The sequence below is a fragment of the Podarcis gaigeae genome (genome assembly GCF_964106915.1).
Source record: "Podarcis gaigeae genome assembly, chromosome: 6".
NCBI classification, from domain to species: domain Eukaryota; kingdom Metazoa; phylum Chordata; class Lepidosauria; order Squamata; family Lacertidae; genus Podarcis; species Podarcis gaigeae.
In genome coordinates this window covers 56,177,650-56,198,382 of record NC_139682.1, presented here as the reverse complement: position 1 = coordinate 56,198,382, position 20,733 = coordinate 56,177,650, and the positions used below count along the sequence as shown (strand labels likewise).

At 39.2% G+C, this 20,733-nt stretch overlaps 1 protein-coding gene across 2 annotated transcripts in view; it reads left to right on the top strand.

The window, feature by feature from the left end:
• The first annotated feature begins 2,694 nt into the window (after positions 1-2,694).
• The window catches only part of TUT4 (terminal uridylyl transferase 4), a 33,364-nt gene continuing 15,325 nt past the window's right edge, over positions 2,695-20,733 (top strand). Inside the window, exons 1-14 of one of the 2 annotated variants that reach the window (XM_083742594.1) lie at positions 2,696-2,824; positions 5,916-6,037; positions 8,857-9,521; positions 10,899-11,062; positions 12,293-12,409; positions 13,048-13,225; positions 14,450-14,538; positions 15,089-15,140; positions 15,462-15,531; positions 16,004-16,130; positions 17,404-17,523; positions 17,784-18,005; positions 18,119-18,293; positions 19,701-20,419. In XM_083742594.1, coding sequence (XP_083598720.1) covers positions 8,966-9,521; positions 10,899-11,062; positions 12,293-12,409; positions 13,048-13,225; positions 14,450-14,538; positions 15,089-15,140; positions 15,462-15,531; positions 16,004-16,130; positions 17,404-17,523; positions 17,784-18,005; positions 18,119-18,293; positions 19,701-20,419 — 2,589 coding nt within the window. In that variant the 5' untranslated portion in view covers positions 2,696-2,824; positions 5,916-6,037; positions 8,857-8,965. Of the gene's footprint in view, positions 2,825-5,915; positions 6,038-8,856; positions 9,522-10,898; positions 11,063-12,292; positions 12,410-13,047; positions 13,226-14,449; positions 14,539-15,088; positions 15,141-15,461; positions 15,532-16,003; positions 16,131-17,403; positions 17,524-17,783; positions 18,006-18,118; positions 18,294-19,700; positions 20,420-20,733 lie in introns of both variants that reach the window. The other variant, XM_083742593.1, reaches the window with a different exon arrangement.

Sequence of the window (20,733 nt, the reverse complement as noted above, 5' to 3'; positions counted from 1 at the left end):
TCGCAATTCACCGCTTCTGCGCATGCGCATGATATCATTTTGCGCTTCTGCACATCTGCGAACAGCGAAACCCAGAAGTAACCCATTCTGGTACTTCCGAGTTGCCGCGGGACGTAACCTGAAAGAACGTAACATGAAGTGGATATGACATGAGGTGTGACTGTCTAACATTTTTATCCCTCTGTCTTCCAAGGAACTCATAACAGCATGAAAGCTGTGCCCCAGTTTATCCTCACAATAATTCTGAAAGGTAGGTAAAACTGAGAATGTGAGTGGGTCAATGAGCTTCATCATAGCCAAGTGAAGATTTGGACCAGGATCTTCCTGCTCCTAGTCCAACATTCAAGTTAAGGGTGCTGGAAATTGCAGCTCTGTGAGGCGTAAACTACAGTTCCCATAATTCTTTTTTTTGGGGGGGGGGACTATGTGTGGTACATGTGTTTTGTATATGCTTTAAATTAATGCTGTGGGTGTGACCTGTGCTAGCTCTCAAATTCTTAATTAGCTGTTAAATTCCTTGGGTGGCCTTGGACAAGTCACTAACTTTCAGCCTAATCCAGGCATGGCCAAACTTGGCCCTCCTGCTGTTTTGGGACTATAACTCCCATCATCCCTAGCTAACAGGACCGCAGGTCAGGGATTATGGGAATTGTAGTCCCAAAACAGCTGGAGGGCCAAGTTTGGTACTTGCCCTGCCCTAGTCTATCTAACCAGGCTATTGAGAGGAGAGTAACCCTCTATAGGCAACCAATCTCCATGGAGGAAGGACAAGAAGAATATGCATGCATGTGTATGATAGGAGATAAGATTTGTTAGCCTTTAGTGTGCATCTTGGCCTGAGCGCACTGAAAGTGTCCTGAAAAATCCTGGAGACTGCTGGTGTAGAGGATAAGTGCTACAATTCTGTGCTCGCTTGCTGGAGACTAAGTGTCACTGAATTCAGCAGTTGGGAAACAATGGAAGAGTGCACCTTTGGGGGTGAAGTCAAACTGTAGGAAGGTTACAGTGCCTGCTGTGGCTGTGGAGAGAGAGGCATGTTTTGTTGCCGCTGGGGCAGATGAAGGCATCTAGCTGTGTGGCTGCAGATGCACCATGGTGTTTCTTCTCTCTGTGCTCCTCCAGCATTCATGTCATGTTTGCAGACATCTTTGTCATGCAGAGCTGATCTGCCAGTGGGTCTGGTGCCTGAAGCCAACTCCCTGTAGAGCACATCCTTGGAAATCCAGCCATCTTCCATTCTGTGGACATGACCAAGCCAGAATAGACATCGCTGACTCGGGAGTGTGATGCCCCAAATCTTCCTGGCATCGCTCCTGGTGGTTGTAAGTTGCCCACTTCCAGAAAGCAGCATGCTCAACATGCAGGCCTGGTAGACCTTCATATTGGTATTGGACATTAACATCACGTTCTCCCATACCCTTTTGGAGAGGCAAACCATTGCAGTAGCTGTCTTGCCAATACCCTTGTCCAGCTTCGATTGAAAGGTTGCTGGTAATGGTGGAACCCAGGTAGGCAAAATCTCCTCAAATGTGTGGTCTGATGTATGGAGCTGATGTATGGAGTGCTGGTGATGTTTACAAATCCAGAGCAGAGTCCCCAAGATGGTTGGATGGCGTCTTGTACGCTTCCTTCCTGCAACTCCTGCAGCTATGCTGGTGTCAATGTATTGCTTTGTTTTCCTTTGGACCACATCAGTGAGGCCATGAGCTGGGTCTTATCATCTGAGCAGCTCAGAATCTTCATACACATATTAATTCAAAAGAAATACATGTACGGTCAGGCTGTTACAAACATTACAGCCCTTGTGAGAAGCACTGGTGCTAGGAAACAGTCTGGGTGGCCTTCATGATTGGATGCATCATATGAAATGACTCTCAGCATGCTTATCCCACAAATCCCTCATCTATCGCACGATGCTACATTGCCCTCTTGACCCACGATTTTTAAAAACTGAGCAGATAGTTGGCAATGGAGGTGGACTGCGCTTAATCCCTTTTTGGAATCTGCTTGTGAGCGTCATCAGGAGGATCTGTTCCACAGCTATGTGTTTGTTTGTTTGTTTGTTTGTTTGCTTGCTTGCTTGCTTGCTTGCTTGCTTGCTTGCTTGCTTGCTTTCTAAGCCTCAAGTTTTTAAGGTCCGTGTTTTGTATTAAGGAGGCAAAGCAAAAGTCCTGGTGCGAGAAAATGTTTGATTAGGATGTGCGGTTTCCTTTCAGCAAAAGCTCACAGTCAGCGCAGAACCGACTTTAACCCGGGCTTCATTTTATTTACTTCATATGTTTGCGTGGAGGGGACTGTCAGCCGTGGAACAGAAGCCAGCTTCAGCGGGCCGAGCCCGGTCCACGGTGCAAACGAAACCCTGCAGGCAGCAACTCTCGGCCCTGAGGCGGCGCGCAGCTCGGAGGGCTGCCCGGCCAAAGAGTTTCAGCCTCCACCGTGAAGACACCTCTTTCCTCCTTCTTTTTGAGGCCTCAAAGGAGAAGGAATTTCAGCTTTTCCTAGGGGAAGGGAGGGGGCTACCGGGATTGTAGTTACAGTGGATAGGTGGGAGGGTGGGGGCAGAACAGCAACGGCTGCCGCTGCCTTGAGGCACGTTGGCGGAAAGCAGCCTCCGCCGCTTCCTTCCCTCCCTCCCTCCGTCCCTCACACCGCCCCCCCCCCGCCTGCCGCGCGCGCGCCTCCTTTCCCCTCCCCCACAATGCAGTGCGCGCCGCGGCTGACATGGCGGCCGGCCCAGATTGAGGCGCTCGCGTCGGGGCCTCCCAACTGCCGGAGCAGGACATGGAGGGGGACGCGGCCGGCACATCCCTGGGCTGACAGCCAGGTACTTGAGTCCCCCGAGAAAGAGAGAGAGAGAGAGGGCGGCGGCAGACGGAAGCGGGTCGTCGTCCCGTCCCCCCCCCCCGCGTCGCTCTTTCGCCCTCCTTCCGTGCCCGCTCCTGGCTTCTACCCTCCTGGGGGTGGGGGGAGGGGGGCTCTCTGCACCAAGGCCCTTCGCTCGCCTCCGCCACGGTCTGCCCCCCCCCGGCGCCCACTTTTTAAAGTCTTCTCGGAGCGCCTCTTTTTGGGTAGGTGGGTGGGGGGTCTGCCAGGCGCCCTCCTAGCTAGGGTCCTGGTTGGGACCCCACTTCCCCATCCCCTACTTTTGTTTCTCTCCTGTCTGGGTGGGAAGAATAGAAAGTTTAAGGAAAAGAGGCCCTTGAATGAGGACTGTGCCCAGAGCGAGTTGTTTTGGTGTGTGTTTTTGTGTGGGCGGGGGGGGGTGTTGATGTGGTTGGCTAATTCGATAATTTAGAGGGGGGCACACCAAAAAGTTGATCCTGCACGTGTACTTCTGAGGGCTAAGAGGGGTGTTGTTTGTTCCGTGGGAGCTCTATAAAGACGTTGGAGCGTAGCCTATAGAGGCATGTTTTTGGGAAATCGAGCTGTTTTTCTGACAGTGGGCTAAGCTGTTAACACAACTTGATGGGTTTCCTGCGAGGAGGGGCTTGACGCGGATCTCCACAGAATAGCCCTTTCGCACTTGGGGCTTTTAACTGGGGGGCTCCCGAGTGCCGGTTTTAGTGTCTCTGGTGTCTGGGAGCCTCTCAGTAAAGCAGATGGGTGAATGGTGGGGTCAGTGTCATCACTTTTGTAAATTATTGTGTAGCACCATTAGCCTACAGGGCACTTTAAAGAGCTTAGTAACTACTACAACAAATAGGTGTCTACCTTAAGGCGATTGCACTACAAAATAGCAGAGCATATTGTGCTATTTAGTGATGGTGGGTAAGGCTTCTGGCTTTCTGCCTTAGCACTGGACCACTTTCACCTGGAACCTTCCCACTATAAAGTGATCTCTGGTCAACATCTGGTTAAAAAACTAATTAGTTGTCTGCATTTTGCAAGTAGGGAAAATCAAGGGTTTATGCTTCAGTAACAGAAGCAGGCATATATTAAAGTTACAGCTTTTGCTGTTGTTGCACATTTCAAAAGCACACTATGAGGAGCCATGATTGATATGCAGATTTGAGTACGTATTCAGTTCCATTGTAAAATGTGAAATTGGTCAGTTTCATAGTAGAGTGAAAATAGAACAAAAATACTTATTGGGCCTGTTGTTAAATGGTCCTGCTTCTCTTCTCTGTAATCATCTTAAATATTATGACATTGTAATAACCTTTTGAAAGTAAGATTTCATCACATAAAGGTTGAAAAAAAATTGATATTGCTTGGGTTCACTATCAGCCTTTTAGGTGCCAGTCCAATAAAGAGCTGAAAACTATGTCAAATACATTTATGCTAACATCAATTTTTAAAAGGGCACCTGATATTTTTATGGTGGTGTTCACATGTATCACTGGCATAGAATTATGGAAGATTCTTCCATTATTGCAGTGTGAAAGAAGCATACTAGCTGATGATTTCTCAAAATTTGGGTTCATAGTAGAAGTTATCTTATAGGTTTTAAAAGAATGATCTATTGTACACATCATGGTAAACCATAGTTAATAATATTATGTTAGCAAGGAGATTGATTCTGCTTCACTCTTCTTTGTAGAGTCACTGTGTTGATGATGATGATGGTGATAATAATAATACAAATACCATGAGTTGGGGCAACAACCCAAACTCCTTGGCTTAGCATTTTGTCTGAATTGAGAATTATGGTTTGTTTTGTGCCAATTAAACCATGATTGATAAGTCAAGAACAAATCTTGGCTTTACATTGTGGTTTGTGTGGAGAAGAACTAACCACAATCCCATTTGGACATGATGCAAGCCAGGAATTAAGTTTTGTTACTCCTGTTCACATGAGGGAGAGTGAAGCAGAAACTATCTGCATTCCTGGTTTAACTGTGGTTTGCTGTGACACTGTAAACATAACCAGAGCCTTTCTGACAGTAGGTGATTGCCATTCTGTAACAAATGTAGACTTTCTGCACATTAGTATTTATGCAAATTGGGTAAAACCCCAGTTTACAGCTGTGTGATACACTACCCTTATTTTGAGAAGCTGTTTGTGCAGTTTATGATGTGAGAGACTACAAGCAGCACATGTCTTGTATGGAGATTCTTGAATGCTGCCAATGAACCCTGAACAGGGTAATGTTTGTTAGGAAGTTAAAGTTCATGTTGCAGTAAGTTCACATGATTTAGTATTTCCAAATACTGAAAGAATCAAAATCGGCTGAGCTAGGCAAGAGTGTTAATGTCACATTTAATAGTTATTGTGACTATCAGCCAAAGCGAATAAGATCAACAATGGCAAGGTTATCTGTCTCCTGTCACCAGATTCCACTCCAGTTTCTCCAGTGAGCGCAGAGTAAATCTAAAGAAAACTTTTCTATCATTTTGCAGTATGTTTAGTAAAATAAATTACCGGTACATTATGTCAGTCCAGACGTTCTTGTGATGAAGCTGTCCAAATTACATAGAAAAGGAAAGTGATTTTAAAAGCAAAAGAGGCATGTGGGTGAAGGGTGCAGAACTCTTCCCTCACTCCACATCTTATCTCCCTGCATGCCATTTCTCCAGGCACTAGTTTCTGAGCAGAGGTCACATACCATGTCTAGAACTGTACTCAGTTTTCCAAATGTGGCCACATCACAGATGTATACCGCCTTGTATTTAAACATTCACCTAGTAGGCAACCAAGAATTCCATACACATGAATGAGAGGGCTGGTGAAAGAGTGAAGGACTGCTTCCTCCCTCCTCTGTGCCCATGATAGAAATCAAACTGTCAGAGGAGGGAAGCCTGCTTCTCTGTGCTTATAATAGAAATGTAGTGGGCAACTACAGAAGGGAAGGCACTAGCACCTTTGTGGGCTTATCTACAAGGCTGGATTTACATGAGAACATTGCTATAGAGCAATTACAAAAGAGAAGGCCATTTTATCATAAAAGCCATCAAATTGTTGTCTTTTCCAACAGCTGTTATGTTTACTGAGGAGCTTTTGGTAAAGTGTTTTGTCAAAAGCTTTTTGAAATATTGGATATAGTACCTACTGGATCACTGCATGTTTGTTGTGCTTTCAAAGAATTCAAAATCATTGGTAAGGCCAAACTTCCTGTTGTAGAAACCATGCTGATTCTTCCCCAGCAAGGCTTTTTCATCTGTATAACTGTACCTTTGCTTATGCTTTCTATCAATTAACCTGGTATGGAAGTTAGGTCTCTAATTCCTCCTGAATGCATTCAAAGAAAAAAACAACCCTATTTTTAGTGACAAGCAGCACATTTTTCTTAGAGATCATGTGTTGTGTTTAAAGAAAGTCACATTTAAAGAAAAATATTTTTGGCAATTTGCTAAAAACTACTTGTGGGTTTTTTGCTTACTACTGCCAATTTACATTCGTTTTGCCAGAATCTGTGGTACTATGTGGAGGAATTTCAGCAAGAATTCTTCTTTTCAAAGGAAGTCTTCTTGCCCTGCGTTGGTTTCTGATCTTCAGCTTAAATTGGATGTGTTTGGACAATCAAATTTTGTCTTACTAAACTAAGATAAAAATGAACTTTGTGCATCTACATTCAGTTGCTTTGCTCCTCACTTCACACAAGTGGAAACACAAGCTAGAATTTTGCTGTAGCTTCTTGTTATATTTGAAGTGGGAAATTACGATTAATGTTTTCGAAACAACCGTGGACGTGAAAACCAGCTTTAAACAATTACTTCATATTCTGGCTTGCTTGCAGGCCGTTTCCTAGTCCAGACATAATTTCTCAGTTTGGAAGTAATGGTTAACTGTGGCTCTCTGGCTTATTTCCCCACTTGTGTGAAGGGAGGAGAAAAGCTTGTTCACCACTCAGCTTACAAAATAGATATTTGATTGTCCCAATGTGGCCATTTCTCTGGGCTTCTATAATAAATAGCATTCAAATGTCCTGATACTCATTCTCTCTCCCCCCCCCCCCCAGTTTCCTCCCAAGAAATGAAGTGCCACTGTACTGGATTAGAGCTGCAGTGCAGGGATAGTCCCCCACACACACCTCATGCAATTTTTCTCACTTGGATCTGCCCAAAGCTTGGATCTGCCCTCTCAAGGCAAATACCTTTTAGGGATGGGTGAATTGAAACTAGGAAAAATAGCACTGAGAGAAAGGGTCCCTCCTTCCTGCCCCAAATTAGGTTTGTTAATAGGCAAACTCAGTTCATTAATCATATGCTTTTTTAATGAATTAATATTATTTAAATGGGGTGGTGGGTAGGTGAGTGGGACCTGTGGTCCCCCTGATGCTCCCAGCCAACATGGCCAGTGATCAGCGTTGATGGAAGTTGTAGTTGTATGGAGAGCTACAGGTTTCCCATCCCTACTTTTAGCTCTCGACAGGTCTAATATTTTTGTTCCTTCTTTCTTATTAAATGTTATTAAGCTTTTTGTATGAGTTGTAGTTCAGTGGGTTTGGGTTGATGTGGTTTTGCAATAATTCACATCGTGATATTACACCCAGTTGGTAGTGCTGGTAGAAGATAACTGAGATTATGAAACCTTAAAAACCAACAGGAAACGAAAGTGAAACTTATGTGCAATTGTCTGAGTCAAATCATAATATTAATAGAACCTCAAACATAGCAAGTTTCAGGTTTAAGCACCAGGTGGCTAATACCTTTCTCTCTATATAAAATTTTAAGTAGCTTAAGTTTGTATTCATGTTTTAAACACAATAAAGAAATCCCAACACTGCTGTCTGTTTCTGTTGTAGCAATGTAGTTGTCATTCCTTTCCTATCAAGGCAATATCAATGGTTAGTGAACGTGGTTAGCCCCCCAATTGATCAATTTCCCCAGCTGATGTCAGCATTTATATAATAATAATTTGCTGCCTGTTCTGAGCAGGTTGAGGTGGGTTAGGGTTACAAATATGAGTGAATTAACAAATATTCTGAAATCATTAATTGTTATTTCATTGCTAAAGCCAATGTCCTTTTATTAACATTTGAGGTAATTTTAAAAAGCAATATTTACAAGATATATTTTATTGCAACTTTCAGGTACTCCTTTTTGTGTTACATATCATTGTTTTGACACTGTTGCAATACAGTGTACTTTTCTCTCTCTCTCTGAAATACAATGAAAAAACTGAAGTGAAAGCAAACTTATTTTGGAAGTTGTAGAGGTATAAGTAAAGCAGAGGCCTATGTACGAATGCTCTGAAATTTTTTTTTTTTAATGTTTGTGAAAACATTACTGGTTGGCAACATTTCTACAAAACAATTGTAAGAGTTTGGAGCTCTAAAATGTGGCCAGTAAGGTAGAAGTCCCTAGGAAGCCTCAAGGAAGAGCATGCCTAGCATAATGTGCTGAAGGATATTTCTCCCCCTGCTGCTTTAGTGCTTGTGTTGCCCCAACAAAGGGCAAAGGAAAATCTCAAAATTAATGGGCAGAGCAAGCTTAACACAGGGCCTGTGAGGTGCAGAGGCACTGCCACATCCAAAGCTTTGCTGGTTCACAAGCTGCAAGCTGGCATAGGAACAGAACCTTTGGAATATCTTCAGGGTTTTGGATTCAGTATCACCTTGTTTTGGGACTCTCTACACTCTATGATTGTTGGGAGAGCAACTAGCGCTAGTTTACCATCCACTTGGTCAAAGCTAGCCGACCCTCTTCCCCTGCAGGTTGGTGTAGAGAATCTTCTCCATCCTAATCACCCCCAGCCAACAAAATGTGGAGGAGGGGTTGGATTGTGCTCTTATTAAACTAATAGAGGATATTTCCATCACACCATGTGAATGTTCCCTCCATTATTCTCCCCTCCCCCCGACATGCTTAGCTTTAGTCTCTCATTGCAAGCATTTTTGATATTAATTTAATTTAGGACTATGTTTAACAATGTAAGAGTTTCTTTGTGTTCTCATTCTCAATTTTTCTCATCAGACAATCAGCCAGATACCCTGCCTGAACAGAGGATTCTGCTCCACTCCAGTTGTTGCAAAATTATATTTCAAGTAGTCTCAAGTAATAGACGAAGCAGGTCTTCTCAATAATGGAAGAGGGCAAGAGCTCAAAAACTGGAAATCATGACACAAGAAAATCTGCCCGAATTGTCTGTGAAGAAAGCAAAGCTGTCAGAGTTACAACCAATCAAAATTATAAAACTAACAAAAATGACAAATCTATAAAAGAAGCTGGAAAAAGTTCTTCAGGTGGAAGCAGTTGCAAAAAGAATAAGCAGAATGATGTTTGTCCTGAGAAGTCAGGAGAAAATAAATCATGTAAGACAAATAGTTGTATTGCTGGATGTAAAGACATGGGGTCAAATATTCAAGATCAATGTAAAGCAAAAAGGTTACCAAATGTACCAGCAGAAGTAGATGATCCGAAACAGATAAGAACTCAGCACATGGTTGAAAATCTTTCAAGCTCCCATATTTCAGAGAATGGTGCTAGCACAGAAAGCTTACCATCTGCCCAGAGAAGGAGTTCTGAATTGGAAAATCCACCTGGAGATGTTATATCCAAAATTAATACTAATCAGCCTGGGGACTCAGTCAAAAGTGGTTTGGATCTGGGACCAATGGAACACAAATCTGAAGACTCCTGTGAGTGCTGGATTCAGTTTTTATTTTTAAAAATCCAACAGTCTGAAATGCATTTTGAATGGCTTTTGCTTTGTGCATGTTAGTTATATCTATACTATCAAGTGTGGTAGAAAAATGTGTTTTGTAATGTAAGCTTGCCCCACAACCTTTAAAAGTACAAAAATATTTTTTCTGTGTTTCAGTGCAGAAATAATTATAGCTCTGAAATAAAACATTCTCTTGCATTTTGCTCAGTCACTCTAAGTTGCTATGATAGTTTCTAAGCAGCTATTATGAACCTAGTTTTTAGCTAATATATAAGAATAGCTTGCCCCCCCCCCCAATGTATGCCTACTCATACTCCAGGAAGAGGTGATAAAATGGAATGCAGCACATCAGATGGCAGGTGTAGGGTCACAATTTTCAACTCCTCTATGTTAAAAGCAAACAAATAAAATACATATGCATGCATCTCCATTCAAATAGAAAATTGGCATACCAGGCGAAGGCCTAGTCAAATCTTGCTCCTAAGTCTTTAAAGAACAAATCAGGGGCATAATTCAAATGTAGTATCTCCCACATGCGGCCTAAAACATGGCAGTCCATTTTTCCACCCCATTCTGTTACATGTGTAGACCCAGTGTGGATCAAGTATGTCACTGCTGTCTCTGTGTGCTATAGCATTCATTTCTTTATTTGGTTTTTTGTTGTTCAAATTTTCAATCCCTCTTAATCCAATCAGGATACCTGGGCAGTTTACAAAATACTAATTAAAAGTAATAAAAGTAATTTTAAAATACTAATAGTAATAATAATAATAATAATAATGATAATGATAATGATAATAATTAAAGCCAATAAAAACAAAGTAAAACAGTAAAACAACACACAAATTTGAAAAACAAGTACAGTACGCAGTATAAATACAGTAGCAGGTAATAAGTCCATGAAGACTTTGGGCAATCAATTTCCTCCAATCGCCCGGGTGAGCAGATGCTGTAGCACTGAACTATATGTCTTCATTTGAAGTGATGTGTGAACCAGGCCTAAATATAACATGCAACATGCAATTGAAGGTAATAAAACATTGCATATTGGTTTATAATAATAATAATAATTTCATATACAGTAGTGCTTTCTGAATTGCTCTACCTGTTACGTTATCTCGGTAATTCTAATAGCTCAAGGGTATGATTCTTGTTAATGAGTCTGAGAACAATAAAAAAGATTTACTTTTTAAAATTCAGCTTTATTTCTATGCTTAGTTTCACATAATTATCAAGGAGAGAACATATTCACATTTTAGGATTTCCAATTTATTAAATTTTCCCTTAGCTTACATTTAAGGTAGTGTGGAGAAAACAAGTTAATAATCAACTTTGCTCCTCCTTTCATTAGGTAAAATAAAGAATTCAGATTCTGCTAAAGAAGCTAATTCAGAGGCGGATTATTTAGAAAATATTGCTGTAATTGATGAATCAACATTGACGGCCGAACAGCAGCTAGGCTTGAAACAAGCAGAAGAGCGACTGGAAAGAGATTATATTATTCGCTTGGAAAAAGTAAGCAAACTGTACAGTTTTCTTTTTTAGGTGATGATTTTTTTCCACTTACCATAGCATGTCACCTAATTCAGAAGAAATTAATTAGTTACTTAATTTCTTTAATAACGGTGGAGTGTGAGATGGTTCTCTTTAAGGAGGTAGAAACAGTTTCTAGAAAAGATAGAGGCTCATCCTTTGCTTTTTTCCCCTTATAGCAGATGTTGATTGGCACTGTGTGTTCTCATCAGTGGGAACACAGATTATATGCTTTTCATTTCAGTTGGGGTCTAATCACATGACATTTTGGGTGCATAGTAACCTTGGGGAAAAGGCAGTTGGTCCATGACAAGCTAACATTTGTGTGTTTGCCACCACTTGCCTAATTGATTTTGGGTCATGTCAGGAGACATTATTTCTGAGCAATTTTGGGTGATGTGTAAAAAGCTGAATTTTGTGCATGTTAGCCAGTGTGCATAACCATTCTGGCAAATGCTGTGGATCAATGCACAGGCTTTTTCATGGCAAAGAGAATTTTTCTTTCTTTCTTTCTTTCTTTCTTTCTTTCTTTCTTTCTTTCTTTCTTTCTAAGACTGAAGGCCAGTAAAGTATCTGCTTTTCGTTGCCCCTTGCCTTCTCTGGGCCCCTTTTCCTTTTTAAAAACAAAACAAAACTTACTTTTTCATGGGGCTTAGGCTTACTGTGCTTTTTTTTTCTATTTGGCTGGAGAGGCTCAAAACAGTCTCCCACCTTCATATCCAGGGTAGGTCTCACTATTGCAGAGCTTTGGAAGTACTTTTCTGTTGAACCCCTCATGATCCCAAGTCCTTTTACTTGCCTTTCTATATACGTCTCTGAGCCTTAGTGCTCTGAATCTTTCTTTTGCCAGTTCTTCAAACTCTGCCAAGAATTTTTTTCTCTCTTCAGAATGAGCAAAATTGAGTGCAGGTACTGCATCTTTTGTTAGGATTCAGCTGATTCTAGGTTTCTGGTATTTTAGGATTTATAGCATTAAACAAGAAGAGCTGTGTTAGTGGCGTCATGGAAATATGAAAAATATGAGTCTAAACTATTTAGAAATGTGTGAATAAATTCTTCATAGTGTGTGAACAGCACAGCCAGTGTTAACAGCAAGGACAATCCCCATCTACTATTCTCATTGCTTAGTAGCATTTTATTATCGTCACAATGGAAAATAAAACAGACATAATTAATTGGCTGCTGAATTTTAAATGTGTGGTTTTTCCACAGCGCTCTCCAGAGTACTCTAATTGCCAGTACCTATGCAAGCTCTGCTTAGTTCACATTGAAAATATCCAGGGAGCTCACAAACATATTAAAGAAAAACGGCATAAAAAGAATATCATGGTAAGTTTTAGATCAAGGCTTGGAATTTTTTACCAGAATTATACTTACTTTAATTGCTTCATATAACTTCTAAGAATTATTGGCCTGAAAGCAAAGTAAATAGTTAAAGCACTGTAATCATAAGACTATATTGTAGATGGTGGAAAAAAAGTATTTTCCTATTGTCTATTATTGTGCAGATAATTCTGTCTCTAGCTCCCTCTGCCTGCCCCCATCTGTTGCACTTAAGGTATCTTGTTAAACAAATAAAAAATGTTAAGCACATAAAATATTAATTTACATGAACTGCTTCAGTGCATCACTGCTGCTCCTCCTCATCTCGAGACAAAAGGAAAAATAGAGCTGAATGTCATCAGCACATTTATAATATCCAAATACTAACAACATGGGTGACAACACTGAACCTTGCAGCATCTCTATAAGATAATTCATGATGAGCACTGGAGCAAAAGTTGTGCAACCCTATCTTATGGTGTTTCTCAGATATCTTTAATGACCTGTTAACATTATATCACTTTCATGGACAGTTTTTGCTATAGGCTGGAATTAACAAGATTTAAAGAAGCAAATGAAAATGGGTTGAACCTGAAAATTCTTCCAGTGGTAACTCTATCCTTTATCACTCATAATATTTTCAGGAAAAGCAGGAAGAAAACGAACTCCGTGCTCTCCCTCCCCCTTCCCCTGCACAAGTAACTGCCTTGAGTTTTACGCTGATGGAGGCAGCAAAGGAACAAGGCATATCGGATAATGATTTCAAAATCCGCCAGGAAATTGTATGGGATATGGAAAAGATAATTCAGCAACACTTACCAGGTACCTAATGTAGATTCTTAGTTTTCTTTAAGGAGATTGTTTGCTTGTTCACTTAGAATACATTTTGGGTCTACAATCAGTTTGACTTCCATGTATTCAATTGTACATTAAAATACCAGTTTTGGAAAGTTGTAGTACAGGATGGTATAGGTGGTTTCTGACATTCTTGTATCTTTACTTTCTCTTCCTTTATGGAATATTAAAAGGTTTGTTGAAGATTATTATTTTAATTGAGGTTTTCATGTAAAAAATTTCAGGCAGATGAAACCCAACCTGATTTTCCACAGTTTCTCAGATGTGCATAAATGCTTTGCTTCTGAGTATATAAAATGAATAATTTTTCTTTTATGGTTATAAAGTACTTTATGGTTAGAAAACCAGAAATTTAAGTATCTTTTTCATATTAGGAAAAAAACAGCATTGATTCACCAGCCATTGCAGATCTTCTAGATAGAGACAAAACCAGAACATATAGTTGAATTGATGAGAGCAAAATACCCTCAACATTTGGATGGGAAAGCTTCACATTTTCAGTAATGAAGCTGTCTGTATCTAATACCAGTGTCTGGTAATTGCATTTTATATTGTTTATTCTTTCCATACCAGTGCAGTTAAATGTAACACAGAGATGTAGTAGACTGACAGATCAAAAGCTGTCAAGTGTACAGTGTTGTACCTTATAATGTGGGATGAATATACATTTGTCTATGTTACACATGAAGGGTTCCTGTAGCACCTACCTTCAATTAAATAGGTAGGTGTGCATTCATCATACATAAAAGTGTTGCACATGTTGCTAAGCAGCATGGAGTTCATGCTTATACACCCTAGTATTAAATACATTTTTTTCTTAGAAGTAATCCCATGATTACACACAATTCAATGCTGAGAGCATTTGACTTTATGGGGGGGGGGTAAATATAAAGCCTGTGTCTGTTGTGTGTCTGGACTGGAAGAGACCTGTAATGGCACATGAGTCAATGCTGTGTCAGTTTACACTTGTGGGATTAATTTGAGCAAACTATTTAATTTTTGCTTTTCTAATCATAAAACGCCTTATAACCAGAATTAAAATTGTATTCTTTATACAGTCAGTTGCAGTAGGACTTATCTCTTGTATGTTTGCTTTCAGATTGCATCCGTAGTATTTTGAAAATGGTTCAAAATTTTGACATGGTTATGAATGCTACATGATTGCTTATGGAACCCTTTCTTTATTTTCAGAATGCTCATTGAGGATGTATGGATCCTGTCTAACTAGATTTGCTTTTAAAACTAGTGATATTAATATTGATATAAAATTTCCCTCCACGGTAAGTTGAAGAAATGTCTGTGACATTATTGAGCTAGAAATGTTTTATGTCTATGGTCTCAAAGATTTTTCTCACTGGTATAGCTTTCTGTGATGTTCTTGACCTAGAATTAGTAAGTGAGCACTCTCAGAAAGTTCCATGATAACTTCCATTCTTTCTCACTTATGAGAAATCTTTTCCTCACCAGTTTATTTATGAGTTGATAAAGGAGTGAGAGAAAATTCCCAAGGATAGGCCCTGTCCCAACTGGACACAGTTGATGGCACACCCATATGCATGCTTAAACTAGGAGTAACTGGTACAGTGGCATAGCTGTAGCACAATTAGGGATCTCTTCATTGTACATAACTGCTGATTAGATTCAGGTTCCAGGAGCGAGCACATCTGGCTCTCTGGGCCCTGTTGGTACATGTTAAGACCCTGTACTGTGCTTGTTATGTAGGTAAGCAGAGGTCTGGATCATACCTGTGACTATTAATAATACAATTGCCTTCCTTCTTTTGATAGAATTAAAATGAGGGTAAAATAACCTTCTTCCTCATTATTTTAGATGAGTCATCCAGATGTTCTGATACAAGTGCTTGATATTTTGAAAAACAGCGGTAAGAGCTCTCCCCCCCTTTCCCCCTCACTTACTTCATATTCTGATTTATTTAAGATGTTTATATGCTGCTTAAGTTTCTGCATTGCTAAACAGTGTCCATAAAAACAATAATAGAGAATAGAGAAAAATAGAGAATAGAGAACAATAATAGAGAATATTTTATACAATAAAATTTTATTGTAATTAATTCTGGGTATCTAACAGAGGACACAGTAACCTTCTAATTGCTTATATTACCCAGATAGATTTGAATCAATTTGAGAGAACTATGGAAGATTCTTTTATTTCCTGATATGCTCTTCTGTTTTTCCTTTTACAGCTTCTTACTCTGATGTGGAATCAGATTTCCATGCCAAAGTTCCTGTTGTTTTTTGTAAAGATGTTAAGAGGTTTGTGTACTTTTGTTTTACGTGTTCAAGTTAAAAGGATTATTGATGAGACACCATCTTACCTTTGGCATTTTACAATCGAGTACAAAGGATAGAATGTAGTTCTTTACTTTGAAGCTAGCTCCAGAACTGCTTCCTCCATTTTCCAGGTGTAGGAGCTTTTAACAAATAGCACAGAAACAACAAAGAGCGCAGTTCACTCAAAATTTTAAGCACTTTCAAAGTCCTGTTTATTTCAGTGGTACTTTTGAGCATTCCCCCACCCTTCTATTGAAACTGTTGAGACTTAAAATGCATAATGTTTTGGCTGGATAAATAGATTTCAGTATCTGGGGTAAGCAATCAGCATGAGGAGATAAACCAATGCAAGACTAAACATATATGCTGAGAACTGCATGTTTTTCTTTTTGATCACTCACTGAGGGACAGTGGTTTAACTTGCAACTTTTCTTAAAATTTGTTTCAATCTCAGTGGTTTAACTTGCAAAGTAAGTGCTGGAAATGATGTGGCCTGCCTTACAACTGATCTGCTAGCTGCGCTTGGCAAACTGGAACCAGTTCTCGTTCCTTTGGTGTTGGCTTTTCGTTACTGGGCTAGAGTAAGTTTTAAATGAAAATATTTATTCCTTGCATGTGTACTTAATATGTAAATGCAATAACCTTTTACAATGCTGAAAGGGACCTGGACAGATTAGATTAGATTAATTCTAAAATGATATCTCTTTTTCTGAATCTGAAATAGTACAGTATTTGGATAAAATGTAAAAGGCTGAGCACAGAGCCTCCATTTACACTTAGAGGCTTCTGGATGTGCCTCGGGGCTTCTCAGGCATCCCCTTCTCACTGAAGCTCCTTGTACTCTCTAAAAGATGCACTGGAATATCAGAGGACCTTTTAGCTGCCTCTGGAAATGGAGCTCTGGAAATGTTTGTTGTACATTCTACAAAGAGGAATATTTGAATTTTTTCTCTCTATCCAAATTGTGTTACATCTTTTTTTGTACAGGCAGTGACTATTTTGCATGTGTCTGATTGACGCACAACTGCCAACGCACGGGCCGTTTTGGACCCAGAAGAGGGAGGTACTGGGTTGGGCTTATGTGTCCTCTGTCAACACGCACAGGGACAAAGGCACCAAACCCCTGTGCAAAATGGTCACCACCTGTATCTGAAGTAGTCAATTGAATTCTACAGATAGGGAAACAATATACTGAGAGGGAAATTAGCATCTCAAAGGTGAAAAGATGAGCTAAGTCTTGAATTGAGGGAAGATGCAATTGATGAAAGAATGAAGTAGTGCAGTTCATAGCTTGAGTAAGCATAGAAAAGAATGGGTAATATCAAAGTTACCCTCATACTCAAAGTACACTCTAATTAAAACTTGTGAATATCTGGATTTAATGTGTGTCTTCCATGTAACCCATGTTTATGTAAATGGGAAACTCTGTCTGGATGTTGTGCAGGTCAACTGATTAAGTGAATGTGTATTAGAAGTATTAATAATATTTAAAATGACCACTGTTTAATTTTTTGTACTTTTCCACATTGGTTTATAGATAACAGACATTTGTTTGTTTGTTTGTTTGTTTGTTTGTTTGTTTGTTTGTTTGTTTGTTTGTTTTACTACATTTGTATCCTGCCTTTCTTCCTTATTGGAATTTAAGGTAGATTACATAGGGTTCTAAAGGCAGAGCACAGACCTGCTTAGCATCAGTAAGGTTGTTGTTTTATATGCCTTCAGACCTGGTTATGTAGGCCTTTATTCTATGACTGGAAAAAATGCTGGCTAAATTCAAAATTTGCAAGATCTACTATGTGTTGCTGGAAATATATACAAAGCACCAAACGAAACCTTTCTTCTCCCTTTTCGTAGCTGTGCCATATTGACTGCCAGGCAGAAGGCGGGATACCCTCATATTCTTTTGCCTTAATGGTGATATTTTTCCTTCAACAAAGAGAACCACGTATACTACCATCATATTTAGGCAACTGGGTAAGTTGGGGTTTTTTTTAAATGCAAGTGAAGTGTCTGGATTCAAATAAATTTGTGATTAGTTCTGTGGACCCAAATAAGGAAGTCACAACTTTCCACAGGATCTACCTAAAGTAGCTTTTGTATCTCCATTGGCAATTTATATTTAAACATAATTTATAGCATAAAATAAATGCTTATATATTTGAATGTCTTATATGTATAGCACTTGCTCTTGTTCTTTGAAAAGGCTTCTGTTTTATTTATTTTGCATTGTTTAGATTGAAGGTTTTGATTCTAAGAAGGCTGATGATTACCAGCTGAAGGGCATAGAAGATGAAAAATTGGTAGTATGGGAATACAAACCATCAAACAATGGAGCAGGGAAAAATTTGAATGGTGTAGAAGGCAAAGCTAAAGGTGAACAGCACAGAGGTGGTAACAAGAGTGCAGCATCCTTAGAAACAGATACCCAAACTAATCCAAAGGAGAAGAATGGCAAGGTAAGCGAGTCTGTTTAAATGGAAATTATTCTTTTCTTTCTTGACTCTTTTCTTGATAAAATTTAATGACCAAAGAACCAGAAATTTAAGCTTCCATTTTCTGCTTCTTTCAGTCTCCTTTAGCATTGGAAACACCACACCAGATATCTCTGGGACAACTGTGGTTAGAATTGTTGAAGTTCTATACACTGGAATTTGCTTTGGAAGAATATGTTATCAGCATACGGGTACAAGAACTTTTAACCAGAGAGAACAAAACCTGGCCTAAAAGGCGAATAGCCATTGAAGGTGGGGCACTGCATTTTGTAAAGAGACTTTGGGAACTCTTGCCTTACTTATCTAACTTTTTGTAGATAAAACACTGTCTTATGCTACATTAGCTACAAATGTGGAAAATACAGCTTTTCTTTGTATAACTGTCATATACTTGACTTTGTTGACTGGCACTCATCTGCCCATAATAATTTGGAAAGGTTAGTTTAAAAAGTTTACTTTGAATTTGTATTCAAATATATCTATAGTTAAATATATTGTATTTCTAGAGGAGAAATGGACTCAAGTTGCTGGTCTTGAACTATAAGCAATAATTCTATTGAGGCAGGAAACATGCCATTCCCATTTATTCATTTTTTAATGCCAGAATATTGTGGTTGGAGATAAATCCCTAATGAGTGATAGCCTTGTTATTCCTGTATTTTTTTATATTAGGCCCAGTTCATATGCAATGCTAAGCCAAACCATAGGTAAAAGTGAGTGAGCATGCAGGTATTCAGAGAGAAAAATCACAGCTGGTTTGCACCAAAATTGGTCCTGCTGCTGCTATGTTATGCTATGGTTTGGCTTTAGCATTATAGATGAACCACCAGCTGTAGACAAAGTTGATTCTTGGCTTACCACTTACCTGGGAAGACAAACGGTACGCCTGAGTTTGGATGTTACATTAAGTGAAACCATAGCTTAGCTCTGGGTAGCACAGCAGTAGCAGGATATGGGGAGGAGCAAAGTAGCTCTGTTTTTTCTTCTAAGTATCTTAACACTCACTTGTTCATGTGTAGCCATTCTTTGACTCAGTGTTATGTGTGAACCAAACCACAATACTGAACACTGTAAGAAAAATGGTAATATTCAAATGAAATTATTCTGCATAAAATCTGTAGATAACAGTATAATATTTACATAATTTCAGATCAGGGTTGTGACCTGATTAATGAAATCACATGAGTTTTTTCAGATTTATTATGTTTTATGTTTATTAAGTTTGAAGGGTTTGCATTGCAACCATGGGGTAAAAAGCAAGAAAGAAATACTGCAAATAAATAAAAATGAGAAAAAGTTAATATGAAGGAGAAAGCTAAAAAGGGGGTACTTTCTTTGTTTTAAGATGATTCAGGCATATGTCCAACAGGAATAATTCTGAGAAACATACATGCTTGCATATGGAATGCCATTTTTTAATATGGCAGTTCCCATCTGCAGTTTTTTTAATTGCTTTCAAAAAAAATTTATAAAAAAGGTGTCAGCTGATTAACCAGATACACCTTTTTAGTAAAATGAAAATGTTTTCAATAATTACGCTTTAAGTGATTAATAAAGTAAAATGTTGCAGCCCTATTTAAAATATGGTATGTTGATATCGTACTTGAAGGTCCTATTGAACAACAGCAGCAAACGTATTATTGGTTTGTCTTTTTATAGATCCTTTTGCACTAAAAAGAAATGTTGCACGGAGCCTGAACAGCCAGATGGTATTTGAGTATATCCTGGAAAGGTTCAGGACAGCATATAAATATTTTGCATGTCCACAGAATAAAGATGGGAGTAAGTCTAAACTGGATACCAAGAAGAAGGAAAAGGGAAAAATTGGTAGCAAAAAAACTGGAGAACCTGTAACCAACTGTTGCCTTCCACAGCAGGCCAACATTACAGAGAAGCAGAACACAGGCCATGCTTGTATTATACAAGAGTCTAACGAATGTAGTGAAATGGAACCTACATCCAGGAGATGTACTGAGAACTTGGAAAGTTTACTGGTAAAAAAGCCAGAAATTGAAAACATAGACTCTCAAGACAAAGAGGAAACTGTGTCCCTAAGTACTAATGAATGCTGTGAACTACAACAAAAATCTAAAGCAAAGAACGATCAAGAGCCGTCAGATGAAGAGGAGCTAAGCCAACATTGTGTTTTTAGTGAAGATAGGTCTCTTGATGCAGATTCTGTTAGTGAATTATCTGATGCTGAAAGTCTGCAGATTTCAGTAACGGAGTATCCACAGAAGAGTATGTGCTCAGGCACCAGCACATCAGCTACCTCGCACAACTGCAAAGCAGTAGCAGAAATTCAAGACAGTAAAGATGAAGTCACCACAGAAGATATGCATTATGTGTTTGATAAATTTATTTTGACTTCTGGAAAGGTAAAGCAGACTCAAAACTTACTTTAACTTTTTAAAATAAAATGTTTTCTCTAACCGTGTTTTAAGATCATTGCTAAAGAAATGTTTTTGTCAGCAGACTGATTCCATTGACTCTCATTACCAGAAGACCCTTGATATTTTCTAGCTATATGGCAATGATGCCTTCCTCTCAATTTTTCTTTAACTAAAGGCTGAATAGAATGAATCTGCTAAAGCCACAGGTCCGAACAATTTGTTCCAAAAGTTTTAGACATTTAGACAAATCTCTCTTGACATTTTTAAGTGTCAAGTTGTTCCTACTTGACTTAACCTTC